The 16148-nt window shown below is 28.2% G+C and overlaps 4 protein-coding genes and 1 long non-coding RNA gene across 7 annotated transcripts; 2 read left to right on the top strand and 3 right to left on the bottom strand.

Annotated features, from left to right (window-relative positions):
- Nucleotides 1-528: 528 nt before the first annotated feature.
- LOC100742059 (ATP-dependent RNA helicase dbp2) lies at nucleotides 529-4959 on the bottom strand. 2 transcript variants are annotated; one of them, XM_024367748.2, is made up of 8 exons: nucleotides 4657-4959; nucleotides 3891-4148; nucleotides 3764-3816; nucleotides 3579-3664; nucleotides 3140-3420; nucleotides 2565-3058; nucleotides 1033-1275; nucleotides 529-957 (listed from the first exon to the last, which is right to left on the bottom strand). In XM_024367748.2, coding segments are annotated over exons 1-8 (1719 nt in total). In that variant the 5' UTR covers nucleotides 4659-4959; the 3' UTR covers nucleotides 529-655. The 2 variants fall into 2 exon arrangements, with proteins under 2 accessions (XP_024223516.1, XP_003489670.1); XM_003489622.4 differs by having other exon boundaries at nucleotides 3579-3816.
- LOC117151675 lies at nucleotides 2051-2558 on the bottom strand. Its single transcript, XR_004461767.1, has 2 exons — nucleotides 2321-2558; nucleotides 2051-2166 (listed from the first exon to the last, which is right to left on the bottom strand). It is a non-coding gene; the product is annotated as an uncharacterized LOC117151675 (long non-coding RNA).
- Nucleotides 4960-5336: 377 nt separating the features above from the next.
- On the top strand, nucleotides 5337-7540 carry LOC100741941 (RNA-binding region-containing protein 3). Of its 2 annotated transcripts, none has more exons than XM_012385803.3 (6): nucleotides 5337-5473; nucleotides 5724-6203; nucleotides 6287-6431; nucleotides 6531-6959; nucleotides 7069-7219; nucleotides 7300-7540. In XM_012385803.3, exons 1-6 carry the CDS (start codon nucleotides 5453-5455, stop codon nucleotides 7457-7459), a joined length of 1386 nt encoding a protein of 461 aa, XP_012241226.1. In that variant the 5' UTR covers nucleotides 5337-5452; the 3' UTR covers nucleotides 7460-7540. The 2 variants fall into 2 exon arrangements, with proteins under 2 accessions (XP_012241226.1, XP_003489669.1); XM_003489621.4 differs by having other exon boundaries at nucleotides 6510-6959.
- Nucleotides 7541-7979: 439 nt separating this feature from the next.
- On the top strand, nucleotides 7980-14336 carry LOC100741821 (nucleolar protein 58). Its single transcript, XM_003489620.4, has 5 exons — nucleotides 7980-8382; nucleotides 8835-9111; nucleotides 9191-9474; nucleotides 9569-9812; nucleotides 9928-14336. The coding sequence occupies exons 1-5, from the start codon at nucleotides 8194-8196 to the stop codon at nucleotides 9987-9989; spliced, it is 1056 nt and encodes a 351-aa protein (XP_003489668.1). The 5' UTR covers nucleotides 7980-8193; the 3' UTR covers nucleotides 9990-14336.
- Nucleotides 14337-14603: 267 nt separating this feature from the next.
- Nucleotides 14604-16082, bottom strand: LOC100741700. Its single transcript, XM_003489619.3, has 3 exons — nucleotides 15911-16082; nucleotides 15544-15765; nucleotides 14604-15249 (listed from the first exon to the last, which is right to left on the bottom strand). Exons 1-3 carry the CDS (start codon nucleotides 16055-16057, stop codon nucleotides 14776-14778), a joined length of 843 nt encoding a protein of 280 aa, XP_003489667.1. The 5' UTR covers nucleotides 16058-16082; the 3' UTR covers nucleotides 14604-14775.
- Nucleotides 16083-16148: the final 66 nt, after the last annotated feature.

Here is a 16148-nt window from a genome sequence, read left to right as displayed (position 1 = left end):
CTTATATAACTTGTTTGATATATTCACGCAGTGAAATAAACAATTTATTTTATACATGTACCAAAATTTATTGAATAAAATTTTATCATAATAAATGAAAAATAATATATATATATATTTGTGAAAAATATTAAGTTTTAAATTTTTTGTAGTTATATTTAATGAACATCATTATATTAAATTATATTTAATAAACATCATTTAACATTCTATATGTATATGATATGTATAACAAAATATAATAAGCTAATTTCACTTAAATATTATTTTTCACAAAGCTTCCTTAATTAAAATATTTTTTACTTTGACACAAAATATTATTAACACAAAATATAGTATAGTTATAAATTATATAATAAAAACATAATATATATTTATTAACCTGAAATGTTTTTTAAAACATTTTGTATAATGAAATGTAGTTTTTAACTTTTAAAATAATACATACATATTTAACAAACATTATTTTAACCATTACTAACTATCTTTTTATTTTTTTCTTTATCATGTATATAAAATACATGATGCTTTTTGGTTCTGTTTCATATTTTGTGTATTCTTTATTTTATTTATCTTAAGATTAACACAAATGTAACTATACTGTTATTAACATACTTTGATAGTAAAATTTGTTTGTAATATAGTATATGTATTTTTAGTATGTTGTTCCTCTATACTGATAAGTACTTCCATAATTATCTCCTCCCCCATAACTTGGTGTTAAATTGCTCTGCCCATAAGTTCTCTGTGTATACCCATACCCTGTATTCTGATTAGTTGAATTACTTTGTCTCATATTGTTATAGCTATTGTAATCTGAATTTGAATAATTGTTTGAAGTAGATTGATAAGAATTTCCACCACGACCTCTTCCTCTCGTAGAACCACCTCTTCCTCTGGTATCAGTATTACCTCGTCTAGCATTACTTCTGTCATTGCTCATAAATCGTTTGCCACCTTTCACAAAAAATACAAAATAAATGAATTATGAAATTTATTTAAGCTTGACATGAAAATAATTTAAACACATACTTCTGCTTCCATAACTTCCTGATTTAGCTAATTCTGCCATTTCAGTAAGTCGTGGATTTATATTTTGTCCTGCTTCTCTTAATACCTCTATTAAATCTCCTGCATGTTTCATGTTATGAGTTGTAAAGAATGCATAAGCGGTACCAGTTTGTCTTCTTCGTCCAGTACGACCAATTCTATGTATGTAATCTTCTGACGATGACGGATAATCAAAGTTTATTACATATTTAACATCATCCACATCTGTGAAAAAATATTTTACAAAATATAAGAATTTTCCTAATATTTATACTTATATGTATATTGTTTGTAATAATCATCACCCCATTTGTTGAGTGTGTCAAGTTCACAGAATGATCTTCAAACTTGCAAAAGTAATTATATAGAATGCTTGAGATGAAATATATAAAATTGTTTCGAATATATTAAATTATTATAAAATTTTTAAAAGTTTTTAACTTTTATTGAGATGGAACAATATCCCCCAATTTTCACTTAAATATATTTGTCTATAAGTCAGGTTTGAAAACCACCCACCTTTTAGTTGGAAATTCCATTTCAAAATCAGCAAAAACAGCCCCATTTACTTTTAAATGTAGGGCTATTCAGTCATGTATGATGGCCTAGAGATTAGACAGACACAGCGGTAGTGTCTGGTTTGGGATAAAGGCAGCATTTTAATGTTTAAGCCTGAATGCATTGACCTTTTTAGATTTTAAATAATAATTTTAACAATTAGAGGCACTAGAAAACGCTTGAGAATTGTTTGACATACTATAACAGCAAATCAATAGACAAAGATAAAAAAATAAATATAATATATACTACTTACATATATACGGTAAAACAGAATTTTTTTTTTAATGTATGATTACTTTATAATTATTGTATTATAAACATTTTCGATGTAATCATTACTATTATTATATTATAAAATTAAAATCTGTATTAAATTCTTAAATTTAAATTCAAAAATATATAATACTATATAAGAATTTAAAAATTGAAAACACAGGCGTATGTTTAATATTTTGATATTGTTATTGATATAATACAAGCAAAGAAAAATAAAACATTCACTGTGTCTGCCCAATACTGGCAGTACACTGCGTTCACTTAGGGTACTCTGTGCCTCTGAAAAAGAAAAGCAGACAGTCTTAGTGGTAGCTTGTGTGCATTTCTTTAGAACCCTTCATATAAATTTTATTATTGAAAAAATATGTTTATTTAAATATTTATACATATAAGTAACCCTATATATTTCATTAATGATAAAAGAAATACAAACCTGTTTAAAACGTAAATCATATCATAAAGTATAAAAATAAAGTTAAAATAGAGTTTAATCTGTGTATTGTAAGGGCTCTGCTATCAAAAAATTTCAATAAATCACACATTGCTACATACATAGCTGTCCACTGGTCTTATTAATAACGCATCTGGCTAATCCAATAAGTGTTGCCAATTCCCATATTCACCCGATATTCTTGACTGTGTAAATAATCTAAGTACTATGAAGAAGTAACGCATACCTAAGCCTCTAGCAGCTACGTCTGTTGCAACTAAAATAGGAGCTCTTCCACTTTTAAATTCCTGTAATACATGATCTCTTTCTTGCTGATTTTTATCACCATGAATACTCAATGCTTGCCATCCATCTCGCCTGATATTTCTTGTAATATCATCCACTTTTCGTTTTGTTTCAACAAAAATTATTGTTTTATTTTCTTTTTCATTTCCAATTTCTTGAAGTAGTCTATATAATTTTAAATCTTTTTCAAACTCCTGGCAAACATCCACAATTTGAATAATATTATGATTAGCTGATAAAGTCAGAGAACCAATATTAAGATGTGTATAGTCAGTCAGAAAGTCTTCAGCTAATGCACGAACTTCTTTAGGCCATGTAGCTGACCACATCAAAACCTGTCTATCAGGTCGAATTTGTTCAATTATCTTTCTTATTTGAGGTTCAAAACCCATATCCAACATTCTATCAGCTTCATCTAATACTAAATATGTGCATCTAAAATAATGCATATTCAATATCATATATATTGAAAATATTTTAATTGTATATAATTTTAGTTAAAAATAATAGTTATACCTGCGTAAATTTGTAGTCCCTCTTTCCAGGAAATCAATAAGTCTACCTGGTGTAGCAATACATATTTCAACACCTCTTTCTAAATCATGTGCCTGTGGGCCTTTGGGTGCACCACCAAAGATACAGGTATTTCTTACACCTGCTGCTTCTCCAAAACAATTAGCTACTTCCTGAATCTGTTGGGCTAATTCTCTTGTAGGAGCTAAGATTAAAGCAATTGGACCATCTCCATTACCAAGACGTGGTTGATGTATGATGTGTACAATTGCTGGTAAAACATACTGAAATAAAAATATTTTAAAAGTTTATCAATTCATATAAACTCATTAAAACTTAATTTTATATACATGTATTATGTGCATATTTTAACTCTTAATAAAAAAAAAACGTCTTTACATTTCTACAAGTTAAAAATTAATGTATCTCTAATTTGGCTCACTCCTAGCGTTTTTCCAGAGCCAGTTTGTGCAATAGCAACTAAATCTCTGCCACTAAGTGCAATAGGCCATCCTTGTGCTTGAATTGCTGTAGGTTGAGAGTATCCCTGTTTATGTATTTCATCCAATACATACGGTGGGAAGTTTCCTTCCTCAAAATATTGAATAGGATTAGGTATATTGTCACCTTTTATAGTTATTTCTGCATTTTCTCTGAACTGGCATACTTCTTCTTTTGATCTAGTGTAAAGTATTGTATTGAAATTTATATTGTAGTTAAAGAAAATAATAAAGAGTAGATAAAAGGTTTTTACCTGCTTCTTACTGTAGGATGTTCAATATAAAAATCTTTGCGCAAAGGTTCTAAAGATCTCACATCCCAATTGATTTTTCTAAGAGCTCCTCCAGGTTGTTTGTTTTTTACAATACCTCTGATATTATTAGTAGTGCCTCTACCACGTATACCGCATATATTAATGCTATTACCACGAATACTATCACTACCTCCTTTATTGTTACCTCTGCCACTACCACCTCTGCGGGCTCTATTGTGATCTCTGTCTCGATTAAACCTGGATACATAATCTATTTTAATTTATAATCAGTTTATTATTATATTATAGGATACAAATTTATTAGATATATTATAGGAATTTCATATAAATTTAATATTTGTTATAATGACTGAAATATTTTAATAACTTGTTTGTTTATTTAGAGACATGATACATTCCGTAAGAAATGTATTTTTTTCATATAAGAATGTAATACTTTTTCAATAAAATTATGAGAGTAATATAAAAATTATTTTTTTATTTTAATATCTACTTTAGTTAACGATCTATTGTAGATGTACGATAATATAGACACCTATATAGAGATATGTTAAAATATACAATCATTTTTTATCATAAATTTTGATTATTGATTACCATTATCTGCAATACGATTTGGCACTACATACTTGGTAACTACAATAAAATAAATAATTAAATGCCTATACTCTGAATTACATCCATGGAAATTTGAATACAAATGTTTATTATATAATTTTCAATCAGGTTGTCAGATCTTACTTACATTTGGAAATTGGAATATCCTTAAATACAACGAGCAACAGATTATTCTGCTTTGCGGTCACTTTCGCGAACGCCAATCGATACTTTAGTAGAAGCGAATATTAGGAACAGTCAATAATCCTAGTTGAAAAATTGTATTAAGCTTAGCGCAAGCTATGAAGTCTCTTGACGATGAGAATGCAATTGATATACTACGAATAAAATATAATCGTTGTTTTTAAACTTGCCGGTAAATTCGGCGGATCAAATTGACAAGTGAACTTCCGAAAGTAGTTCCGTATAAACTGTTTCCATGACAGCATTCGCGTAGTAGTACATAGAGAACGGATGAATTAAAACAAAAAAATATAAAATAGAATAGGATACTTATAGAACAGTTAGAAAAGATATCAAATATAAAATAAACGTAAGCAGAAATCTTCTTTTCGCGAAACTTACATTTAATTTAAAAACTTTGTAGCTAACTTATTAAATATATTTATAGTTTATTATATAATTAGTGGATTAATCTGGTTTTTGATCTTTATTACGTTCTTGTGGTAACAATAAAATTAACAAAAACTTTAGTTTAAGTAAAATTTCTAGAAACTATAAGTAGGAGCAAATAAAATTGTCAAAATTGAATATGCCGCGGCCTTATTAATTAATATATCTTAAGATGTCGCTGGACTTCAGCCTCCAGGTTCATAATTTCCTTTCTGATGATGTGTATAGTCCATACAAGTTCTTTATGTTTACGATCTGCAGTATAATCATAAATATAGTTTGACACTATTTGATAATTTTTTAAATTTAGGATGTCATCTGAAATAGCACATGTAATTTAATATATTTATATGCATATGACTGAGAAATTATAAATAGAAATGAAAATTTTATTAAGTTTATGTTATAAATTATATCATTAATACTTAACCTGTCATAATTTGATATTTACTTAGATTCATTGTATTTTTGGTTTTTATTTTATTTTTTTAAATTTTATATGGAATTCAGAAATACGTTTTTAAATATATTAATAAAAATATTTATTCTTATTAAATATATTAACGAAATTATTTATTTTAGGCCTCAGATACACTTAGAATTCTTCATTTGCCACCAGAACTTTCTGATGAACGACGTAATGAATTATTCAAAAAATATGGTGCTACTAAAACCCGAACTTTGAGGTTTTCTAAAAAGTACACTATAACTTTTGCAAAATTCCAATCTCAAGAAATAGCCACACAAGCATTGTTACGTTTACATCAATTAAATGTCAAAGGACAATATTTAACGGTTGAATTTGCTAAAAAGTCTATGTCAATAGAAAAAACAGAAAATAATGTTGATAATAACAAACTTACAAAAGAAGAAAGTAAGAAGGAATCCACAAACAGATCTAACTTTCAAACATTTCTACAGAAACTAAATAGTTGGACTATGAACCAAGTTTTTACTCAGCCACCTCCACCAAATATACAATATAAATATTCAGCACCAACAAAAGGCACTTTAATAAGAATAGCCATACAATTATTAAAAGAACCAGTATTTTATACTCAGGTGAAGAAATTAAAATATAATATAAAAGTATAATTTAATATACTATATTCTTTATTCATTTATCTTATCTTATGTTTACATAGGTTTTACATTTGATGAATAGGATGAATTTACCACCTCCTTTTGAAGAGTTAGAAGCAGAATTTCCAGCACTTAAGGAAGCTTATGATATAGAAAAGTATAATGATATTTTTATAAAAGAAAGTTTATATACTAAAGAAAATGAAGGTAATGAAATTATATTTTCTCTTCTTCTTATGTTCTTTTCTTAAGTTATATATATATTTAATATATAATATACAATAGATATTTTCAATGAGGAAATAGAAGAAGAGGAATCGGAAATAGAGTCAAATGAGGAAGATAATGCAATACCTATGGAAATTATACCTGTAAAAAGAAAACGTCTACAACATAAAAAACGTTTAAAAATTCCAAAATTTATTAATCCAAATAAACAAATAACATCTTCAAATTCTACACAAAAAGTTGTAAAACCAGCAGATATGTTTGAGCCAGTACAACGTGGTGAAACAAAAAATCTTAAAATTGAACTGAAAATGGTGGATAAACTCTTAGATGCTTCAAATAAAGAGGAAAATACTGATTCGAACAATGCTGCAGATGGTGGCTTTGGGTTAATGTTTCCGCTTTCTAAACCCCTTGATTTTGCTGAAAATAGCGAAAATACTAAGGGTGTTGAGCAAAAAGTAATTACATCTAATCAATTAGCGAACAATAGAATTTCGGCTAATGGTAAGAATTATTATATTCTCAATAAAACATTGTATTCTTCTAAATATAACAAAACAATCAAAGAAAGAACATATTAAACCTTTTTTTCATTATATTTTGTTCATTATAGATCAAAGATTACTTCCTGTTTTTAAAAATTACCACCCTGGAAAACCATCAAATCGTTTATATATAAAGAATCTTACAAAGCAAGTTGAAGAGAAGGATCTACATTTTATTTACCGAAAATATATAGTACCTGAATTAAAAACAGAATTTGAGTAAGCATTAAATAAGAAGCAATTTGCTTGTTATATAATTTAATAACAATTGTTTCTAATAATAATTTATTTTGTTTTAGGTATGATGTGAGACTTATGCAAGAGGGTAGAATGAAGGGTCAAGCATTCATCACATTGCAAAATGTAGAACAAGCACAATTAGCTCTTAATGAAACAAATGGTTTTATTTTAAAAGATAAGCCAATGGTTGTACAGTTCGCTAAAATATCAAAAAGTTAATAAGAATTTTGTTTAATACGTTATATGTATTATATTATTTGTAATCAATACTAATTTTGATAAAGACAAATTTTTACACGCCTAGTAATTTTATGTTACGATATTTAATATGTTATATGTATTATATTATTTATAATCAATACTAATTTTAATAAAGACAAATTTTTTATATACCTAGAAATTTTATGTTATGATATTTTGTTTGAAACAAGATAGAACTTATTGTAATGCATACTACATATTTACATTTACGAAAACTTTAATCACATATGTATACTCTTGTAACGTGGATCTTTGGATCGATGCGGCGAAGTGATTAAATTCAGTACTTTCTATACAAAAGAATGAAAAATTTATATGATACATTATTCTTCTATTATTGATAAATTATAATCGCTAATTTTATAATATTCTGATGTATCGCTATCCGTAAATGTGTTATTTAATTTCCATAGAAACTTTTGTGAATATATGAAATAAGACCTCGTTTGAGTTATTTAGTAGCATGTCACAGCCGCGTCAGCGAAGATCGGCGCCCGCCTGGCATTTAGTAATTCGAAGACCTTCCACTAGAGTGCTATGTTTTGAGTTATTCGATCTGTATCGTGTGCGTTAAGCGTTCGGTTCACCGATCACCGTCGAGTTGTAACCGTATGTGTTGTCGCCGTCACTCTATTGCCGTCCCTCATTTCCGTCGTCGGTCTCGCACACGTTGACACGTCCTTTGTATTGCCATGGACGTCAGCTTGCTGCTTCAGCATTCACAATATGCGTTACCTGTGGGTATCGTGCTTGTATGTGCAATTCTCGTTTTCGTCTTTGGTTTCAAGAAAGCCGAACAACCACCTTTTGCACAACTTTCGGTAGGCTCCGACGTGGACCGGAAATTTGCCAACAAGAAACGTAGCAAGATTAAAGAAAAGGTTAGCACGACATAAGTGAACGATTTAAACAATATATCTTTCTCTTTTTTTTTCGAATCAACTTACAATGCAAATCTAACAATCTTTATCGTTTACCGTCCATATGGTTGTCTATTTGTTGCAAGTATTTCTACACGAACACATGGTTGATAATCAGCTGGCATCACCAGTTGAAAACGATTATTCGTTATCGTCTTTCTCAATGCGTAAAATGCAATTTAATTATGTATATGCTGTTCAGAATCAATATTATTATCCCTTTCTCTACTTTTTTAAAATATTTTATTATTCGTTGTATCATAATAGGCATTTATGTATCCATTTTCAAAAAATTCATAAAACTAGGACAATCTTAATTAATATAATTTTCTTTTTTGTCTGTATACAGATTATAAAAAATGAAAAATTTATGTATTCTAAATTTTCATTGAAACAATTTATGTATATTGCAGAAATCTGTTAATGGCCAAGTTACAATTGAAAAGCCAAGTCCTATTAAAAAATCTGTATCAACAAAAACGGATGCTACAAAGAAAGCTGTGTCCAAACCAGATGATATTGAAGGAAAGCTGAAAGAACGAAAACAAGAAGATAATAAAATTTCTGTAACAAAAAAAGATAAAGATCAAGTTGTAGTAAAAGTTGGTAAAGAAAACAAAGTTGAACAAGTGAAAAATAAGAAGAATATAAAGAATTTATTCCAAGAGAAGCCAGTTGACTTCGATGAAGGTAACATTCTATTGAACAGTTTTAAATGACTTTTAAAATAATATTCTAGATAAACATTAATTTTATCTTTAAAATATAGGCGACTGGGAACAAGCTTATTCGCGAAAAGATAAGAAAAATAAGAAAAAAGAAGAAGAATCTCCTTCAAAGAAGAACAAAAAGAATGCTAAAAAGGCTGATTTAATTAATGAAGAAGTTACAAAACAAAAAGTTTCAGAAAAAACAGAAATTAAAGATAAAGTTATTAAGGAAACAGAAAATAAAGAATTGAAAGAGAAGGAGAAAAAAGATGTGATACTTACACCTATTTCCAACGAGGAAATAAGTAAGGAAAAAGAACAACAAAAGGAAGAACAAACTAAGGTATTCTTTAAATGTTCATTTAAATGTTTATTTTCATATATATATGCTTAATATTTAATATTATAATAATTAATGCAATTTAATTATATTTAAGAATGAAAAGGTAGAAAAAGAAGAGAAAAAGAGTGGAAAGTCAAAGAAGACTAAGAAAGTCTCTGAAAGTGAAAACACCTCTGTAGTGACCCCACCTACATCAAAAGTAGATAATAAAGTTCAAGAACAAAGAGCAAAAAAGAAGGATGAGAATACAGAAAAAGATTTAGATAATTCAGAAGGAAAAAGTCCTAAAGCTATACAAACACAAGAGAAGACTGGACCAGTGTTTGATGAACTAGGAGGTAATTTTATACACTGTAATAAATCTAATTTTGTAGTTTTGAATATCGTAATAATAGTATAAATTCTTGGATCTCAAGAGTAGAAATCTTAAACGTGTTTTTAAACATATTTTAGATGTCTGGACAGAAGCCAAACCTCAAAAGAAAAGTAAAAAAAAAGCTCGTAAAGATAACTGAGGGTGATTAAGTATGATGAAAATTACGTTCCTCGTGAAAAGGAATAGAGTGAGAATCCTGCTTGGTCCAAACGACATGTGTCATTTCGGACTTACCAGGTGTGTTTTAAGTGACTTACCAATTAACCACCTGACCAAATTGTTCCTTCCCCTTGTACATAATGCCAATTGGACTAGGTTGTTCGATCAGTTCGATTTTACATGCTACATGACTGTAGGTGCAAAAATCGTTGTATGCAGAAAAAATCTTTGTTAACTATTGATTTTTTCAACATACTAATTATCTGCTTTAACGAAGCTGCTTTGCATTTAACGAAAGAGGCATAAGTCATAGTTTTCACTATAAAATAGTTATTATATATATATTATTCTTTTAAGGATTTCATATATGTCTATAATGATGCATTAGTATTCCATGAGTTACAGCTACATCTCTTAATATGTATTTTTAAGAGTTTCATTTTAAGTATAAATTGTTAACAAATAGTACTTATGTCCTTTACGTTTTGTCAACAAGTCCTATGAACAATATTTTTGCTAGGTTATTTTGCAACATGTTTGCATCCACGTTAGTAATATTTTAAATATTAATTTTATGCATTATAAGTAATTCAAATGTTATAGATGCGAACGGTTGAAAGCCAAAACTTAGAAAGTATGAGATATATTTCAAAACAATAATAAAGTGCAGGACAATCTCTTATGGAGAAAAGTTTGCATTACTGATGTACATGTCATTTTCAATGTACTGAGAGAAATATTTTCTTATACTTGATAGCGGGTAATTTATTCCATCATATAGATCCAAAATTATATACTTTGTAATAATAAACTGTATGTAATATTTTATCATAAAAAGTACATCAGTAACAAATTTTAAGGATTGATATGTATTTATAAGCATATGCGAATCTGTGACAAAATTTGTGCCAAGTTATGAAGAGAAGTAAAATGAGGTACAATGAAAGTCAATATACAATTACATATGATTAATTTATTAATTAAAATGGATTGTTTTAATTGAGATAACTGAATTTTATTCATTATTTATTTGTACAATATATAATTATATATATTTTTGTTTTCGGATTTTAGTGTTTATATAATACCAGTAGGCATGTATAATACTTAAAAATATAAAAAATATTTAATTCATACCTAAAATACTTTTACCAATTATATTATGCGATTTAATAAGAATAAAATTGTGTTCTGACTTTCAAAGTGTCTCGTTATTAAATATATTTAATAGAAAAGAAGGTACTGCAAATATTATCTTTTCATGTATAAGAATAATTCTACTGAACAAAAATCTGAAGGAAGTCTTATTAATGAGTATGATCAAACGTGGATCAAATAATCAAAGTTATTATGTTGTCTTTTAATTTTTTACGAACAATCTAATCCAGCCGTTCACATTTTATGCCATGTATAAAATATAGTGAGTATATTGATTATACATTAAAGGTTTTCTCCGAATAGTCTTTTTAACTAATGTAATTTAATCGTTAATATCTACATTATATATAGTAATATCGCATATGGAAATGCAAGAGTTAAACTCTATAAGAGAAGTAATGTCTTGAAAGAAGAATTAAATATTAAGAATATCTTTAAAGAAAACATTAAAATTGAGTACTATATTCAGAGTTTTTTGGCTTCTATTTTCTGAAAAAATGAAAAGACAAAAATTTGAAATCGAAAAATGATGTTAGTTGCAATCGCGTTATCGCGATTAAATGCGTAATAATTAATATAGGAGTTGCATTGTAACGTCATTTGCTCGAAACAATTTACTAATTAGTGTTGTATGTTAATATGTAAAGATAAAGAAAGAATATTTAGGGTGTATGGCGAATGAAATATTGTGATAAGTATACTGTATACCTGAGCGTTACATGAACGTTGTAAAATAGTACTATTAAATAATATTATCATTTATAGCTTTTACTTATAAAAAGAAAATGAAAAAATATTCGTTTAAATAGCTCTCCATATTTTGTACTTTTACCCTTAATATATTTTCACAAAATATTCATTCTACCTGTATGTTTTGAGATATACATACAAGGTATTAAAGATTTTAGTATTTCACATATTTTAAAAAATTCTTTGTTATAAAATATTGATACTTTGAAAAAAGAAAGGTTTCTTTATTTGAATACAATTTTTTCGAACGAGCTTCAATTCTATATACATATAGCGTGGAACCACGGATCGTTATTACTATGTAAAATCCAATGAAATATAGTCGCTTGTATCGAGTGACCCCATCGAGTGCCAAAAGTATATGTTATACTTTACTATGGGCAACTGTTGTATAATAATTTTTGGCAATGAAAAGACTTTAATATTCATCTTTCGATTATTTATAAATATATCGTCTCTACATTTCTAATTTTATGTAGCAAGCACTCTGCATTTTTATAATTTTACTTTCCTATACGTAATTATTCAAACGAATTGTTGGAAGTACCTATTCAACTATAATTGAAATAATAAAAAGAAAACATACGGAATGTAAAGATTTTTCTACAGGCGTTATGATCAGTGTTGAAATAACGATTTTTCTTACTAGTACGAGTTGTTACATTTCGTTGTTTAAGGTATAAACGGCACTAAAGAAAAGTAAAAAATGTAGTCTTTATTTTGTTTCTATTGCAACTATAAATGCAACGCTTAAATAATTCATGTTGCGTATATACTATCCATATTCAGTGTTACAGCTGTACTAAACTTATATATTTAAGTGGACAATTGATCGAGTAAAGCTAAATGTAATTAATTATAGTTTTATATTATGAACGAAGGATAGTTTTATATTATGAACGATTATGTAATGTTATTGTTCAACGCTGGTCGTAAGAAACGTTTATATTTACCAAATAATCATTGGTGTACTTAAGTTCAACGATTGGGACAATTTGAGTAGCTACTGAATCATGCGGTCTAGGTATTTAATATCATCATATTTTTGTATGTAATATTCTTCGGGTTACTAACTCGCGTGACGACACAATGACAAAGAGGCGAAGTTAATTCAGTTAATCAGCCTGGAAATTAAGGGAGTTTTTAAAATCATGTTGATAGAAGGATATCATATTTTGAATAATATTTATATGCACTTTACTCGTCTATCGAGTAATTAAATATCGATGTAAAAATCACTATAAAACTGTTGCTATCGCAAGATCCTAATAAAAAAAAAGAATTACACAAAAATTAAATACTAATGATAAAATTGATTAAATACTAAGGAAGTCTTTCCAACAAAACTAAATTTAATTGTACTGATTATGATTAAAAAATATTATCGCTATTGTATATATGTATAATATATTAATCAGCAATGTTCTTTCTAATTAAATATATACGTATGTGCAATTTTATTTTATAATGAAGTGGTAGTAGCTTGAAAAACTAGTGATTGAATAACGTGGTCTATACAAGTATGATTGTAGAGATATTTCAAAAGTGTCGATCAGTGTCCAACGAAATTAACTATATTTTTAAACATACATATATGTACTTTGATTGTAGCTTAATGAGACTACTGTAGTTACATATAGTGATTATAATGTGACGTCGATATTTTGCTTGAGCGTAGTTCAAAGTAACTGAAATATTTTTTTCTAAACAAAAGTCTTTCTCCTCATATAAATAAATGTACGATACGAAGTTAAGTTTAGTGGCCTAACGCTTGCAATATTATTAACCTGGTAGTGATGCACCTGGACTCTGATCAGAATAGAAATATCGAATATAGAATAAAGGAAACCAAGTGTAGACTAGATAAAAGGATATTATTCCGTGAAACAGAAATATCATGGTTATTCACGATGTATTTTATTCACCAAAAGTGTTAACGTAGTTACTGATATTACGATATCTATATAAATATATTTGTGTAAAATGCGTGTATTTCAGTCAGTTCAAATATTATATATAGCGTACGATTTAATGTTGAAATCGATATAAATGGAATTTTCTTTCAAAATTGATGGAAAAAAACATAATTCAAGAGAAATATTCTGTTTCCAACGGCTGCATATTCTTATTTGAATTATGATATCATTATAAATTCTGAAAGTTTATATAAGTCCTTGCAATATAAATATTTCGTAGCTGTAAGTTTAAAGTACATGATCAAAGCTACTACAAAAAAAAAAAAAAAGAAAATCGCGCAATCGGTACAAATGCGAAAATAGAATATTTCTCGTTCCGTACTTACATTTTTGATTGTGACATTTTTGGGATAGAAGTATAAGCGAAAAAAATAATGCATTACAAAATAAAGAAGAGGTAAAAAGAGGTAAATGAAATGAGGAATAAAAATTATATTTTTCAATATTCAGTTGCAACCATTCACTGCGCCCGCCCACTAATTATCGTTACAATGAATGTTTTGTACATATTTAATTGTCATTACAGTTTTTAAATATTGTATAAGGAAGGCTAGTTTATTCCAACTTTCAAGGGACCACAGAATATAGACAAATAATAAAACGTACAGAACCTCGTTTCTCATTTTACTTTTTCATCAACTGTTCCTTCATTATTCTCTTTTAGTTTCTACTTTCTACATGAAATTATTTACATTATATAAACTTATACAGTATCTATACTTTTTTTTTTACTAATTAATCTACTCATCGTTGGGAACACAAACAATATCGTTAGAATACACACGTTTTACATTTATAATTATCATATTTCACTTTCATTATTAAAAACAATCATTTACTTAAATTCGTTTTTCTAGTTTCCCTAAATGTTACTTTCTACGCTTATTTTCGAAATCCTTTTTTAGGGTATTTGCTGCATTTCCTTTTGAATGGTTTAACAGGCTTCGAGTCGCCCTCGTTCTCGATCTTGACTTTATTGCTCTTTCTTCCCAAATCGGCAGATTTCATTCCTTTGTGTCTAATTAACAATTTACTATTCTTTCTGGACGATCTGTTTTTATTCTTAATTCTTTTCTTCCTCTTGTGTTTCTTTTTACGATCCATATTAGCTATTATCGCTTCTGTGTCGGCGGACACTTTCACTTTCGGCTGCTGAATCGTAACAGTTACCCTCACAAATAGATCGTACAGAACATCGCCACAAAATTCACCAAAGCAATATTCTTCTCCACACTCAGCACACGTTTTTACGCTACTTTCGATCATACCGGCACGGTTTTTACTGCGTCTAATGGGGCTTATAATTGATCGTCGTTCTTTAGCAATTGTTTTTGCTTCTAGTTTTCCCATTTCTACCTGAGAAAGAGAACGTAATACAATATAAAATAACTATACAACCTAAAGATACTACTTAATTTTAAAAATATGGTTCCCAAAACGCTACACATAAATAATAATATTCACAGATTAAAGCTATTAATGTAGGGCAATCTACGAATCATCAAATATTCAAGTTGGCTCTGATAGTTCGAAATGTTTCAAACAAAAGTTTATTGGTATAAAATGAGGGATCTACAGATGTAAAAAAATGTTTCAAAAGCTAATTTGATTGGTGTGTGCGGGATTACGAGGCCTAAATAAAATAAATACCAATCTGGAAAACATTTCTTCGTCTTGTCGATACTTTGGTCTGATCGGCGTTAACATTCTCCAATCAATAGCAACCTGTTGTAACTCGTGAAGATTCAAAGCTCTCATGTCTGGAGGTATCGGATTTCCATAATTCCATTCCTTTCCAAATGCTTTCAGTTCTCTTCTGGTTGGCTTCCAGGAAAATTCTTTATCGCGCACTTTTGCATCATCTTTTTTTACCTATTACCATAATTATTCCATAATTATCAGGGAATAGAATTTTCAGATTTTGATAGTGAATTTTTTGTCATTTTATTACACCGTCAAAGGATCTTAATCGTACGCAATCGTAGAGGGACAGTTAAATTATTCGTATTACTCCAACCTTTTCCGGTTTAATTTTAAATTCAGGGCAATTTTCGAGCAGTCGCCGGAATTCTTCTTGAGAATTACAGGTTGCTTTACTTAGATCAGGTAATAAATTTGCATCCTTCTTATCTTCTTTTAGAAGATCGTCCAATTGGAAGGCCATTATTTATATCTGCAATCCAAGAAAAATATTCAGATCTCATTTTCCGATACGTAAATCATTATTCCTTCCTTATTTTATGCTGTCTGTACAA

Source organism: Bombus impatiens, unplaced genomic scaffold, assembly GCF_000188095.3.
Source record: "Bombus impatiens unplaced genomic scaffold, BIMP_2.2 scf_0360, whole genome shotgun sequence".
Lineage (NCBI taxonomy): Eukaryota > Metazoa > Arthropoda > Insecta > Hymenoptera > Apidae > Bombus > Bombus impatiens.
The sequence above is the reverse complement of the archived record's forward strand: the minus strand, read 5'-3'. Positions and strand labels throughout refer to the sequence as shown.

What these genes read in the sequence shown, in the direction of transcription:
- LOC100741821 (XM_003489620.4), top strand. Translation starts at nt 8,194, where the DNA reads ATGGACGTCAGCTTGCTGCTTCAGCATTCACAATATGCGTTACCTGTG. An exon ending in GTAGCAAGATTAAAGAAAAG is followed by an intron (nt 8,383 to 8,834) that starts GTTAGCACGACA and finishes TGTATATTGCAG; the next exon opens with AAATCTGTTAATGGCCAAGT. An exon ending in GCCAGTTGACTTCGATGAAG is followed by an intron (nt 9,112 to 9,190) that starts GTAACATTCTAT and finishes TTTAAAATATAG; the next exon opens with GCGACTGGGAACAAGCTTAT.
- LOC100742059 (XM_003489622.4), bottom strand. An exon ending in GCTCTGGAAAAACGCTAGGA is followed by an intron (nt 3,421 to 3,578) that starts GTGAGCCAAATT and finishes TTTTTATTTCAG; the next exon opens with TATGTTTTACCAGCAATTGT. An exon ending in AGGAAGTTATGGAAGCAGAA is followed by an intron (nt 958 to 1,032) that starts GTATGTGTTTAA and finishes TTTTTGTGAAAG; the next exon opens with GTGGCAAACGATTTATGAGC.
- LOC100741700 (XM_003489619.3), bottom strand. Translation starts at nt 16,057, where the DNA reads ATGGCCTTCCAATTGGACGATCTTCTAAAAGAAGATAAGAAGGATGCA. An exon ending in TTAAAATTAAACCGGAAAAG is followed by an intron (nt 15,766 to 15,910) that starts GTTGGAGTAATA and finishes TTATGGTAATAG; the next exon opens with GTAAAAAAAGATGATGCAAA. An exon ending in AAGAAATGTTTTCCAGATTG is followed by an intron (nt 15,250 to 15,543) that starts GTATTTATTTTA and finishes TCTCTTTCTCAG; the next exon opens with GTAGAAATGGGAAAACTAGA.
- LOC100741941 (XM_003489621.4), top strand. Translation starts at nt 5,453, where the DNA reads ATGTCATCTGAAATAGCACAT. An exon ending in AACCAGTATTTTATACTCAG is followed by an intron (nt 6,204 to 6,286) that starts GTGAAGAAATTA and finishes ATGTTTACATAG; the next exon opens with GTTTTACATTTGATGAATAG. An exon ending in ATATACTAAAGAAAATGAAG is followed by an intron (nt 6,432 to 6,509) that starts GTAATGAAATTA and finishes AATATACAATAG; the next exon opens with ATATTTTCAATGAGGAAATA.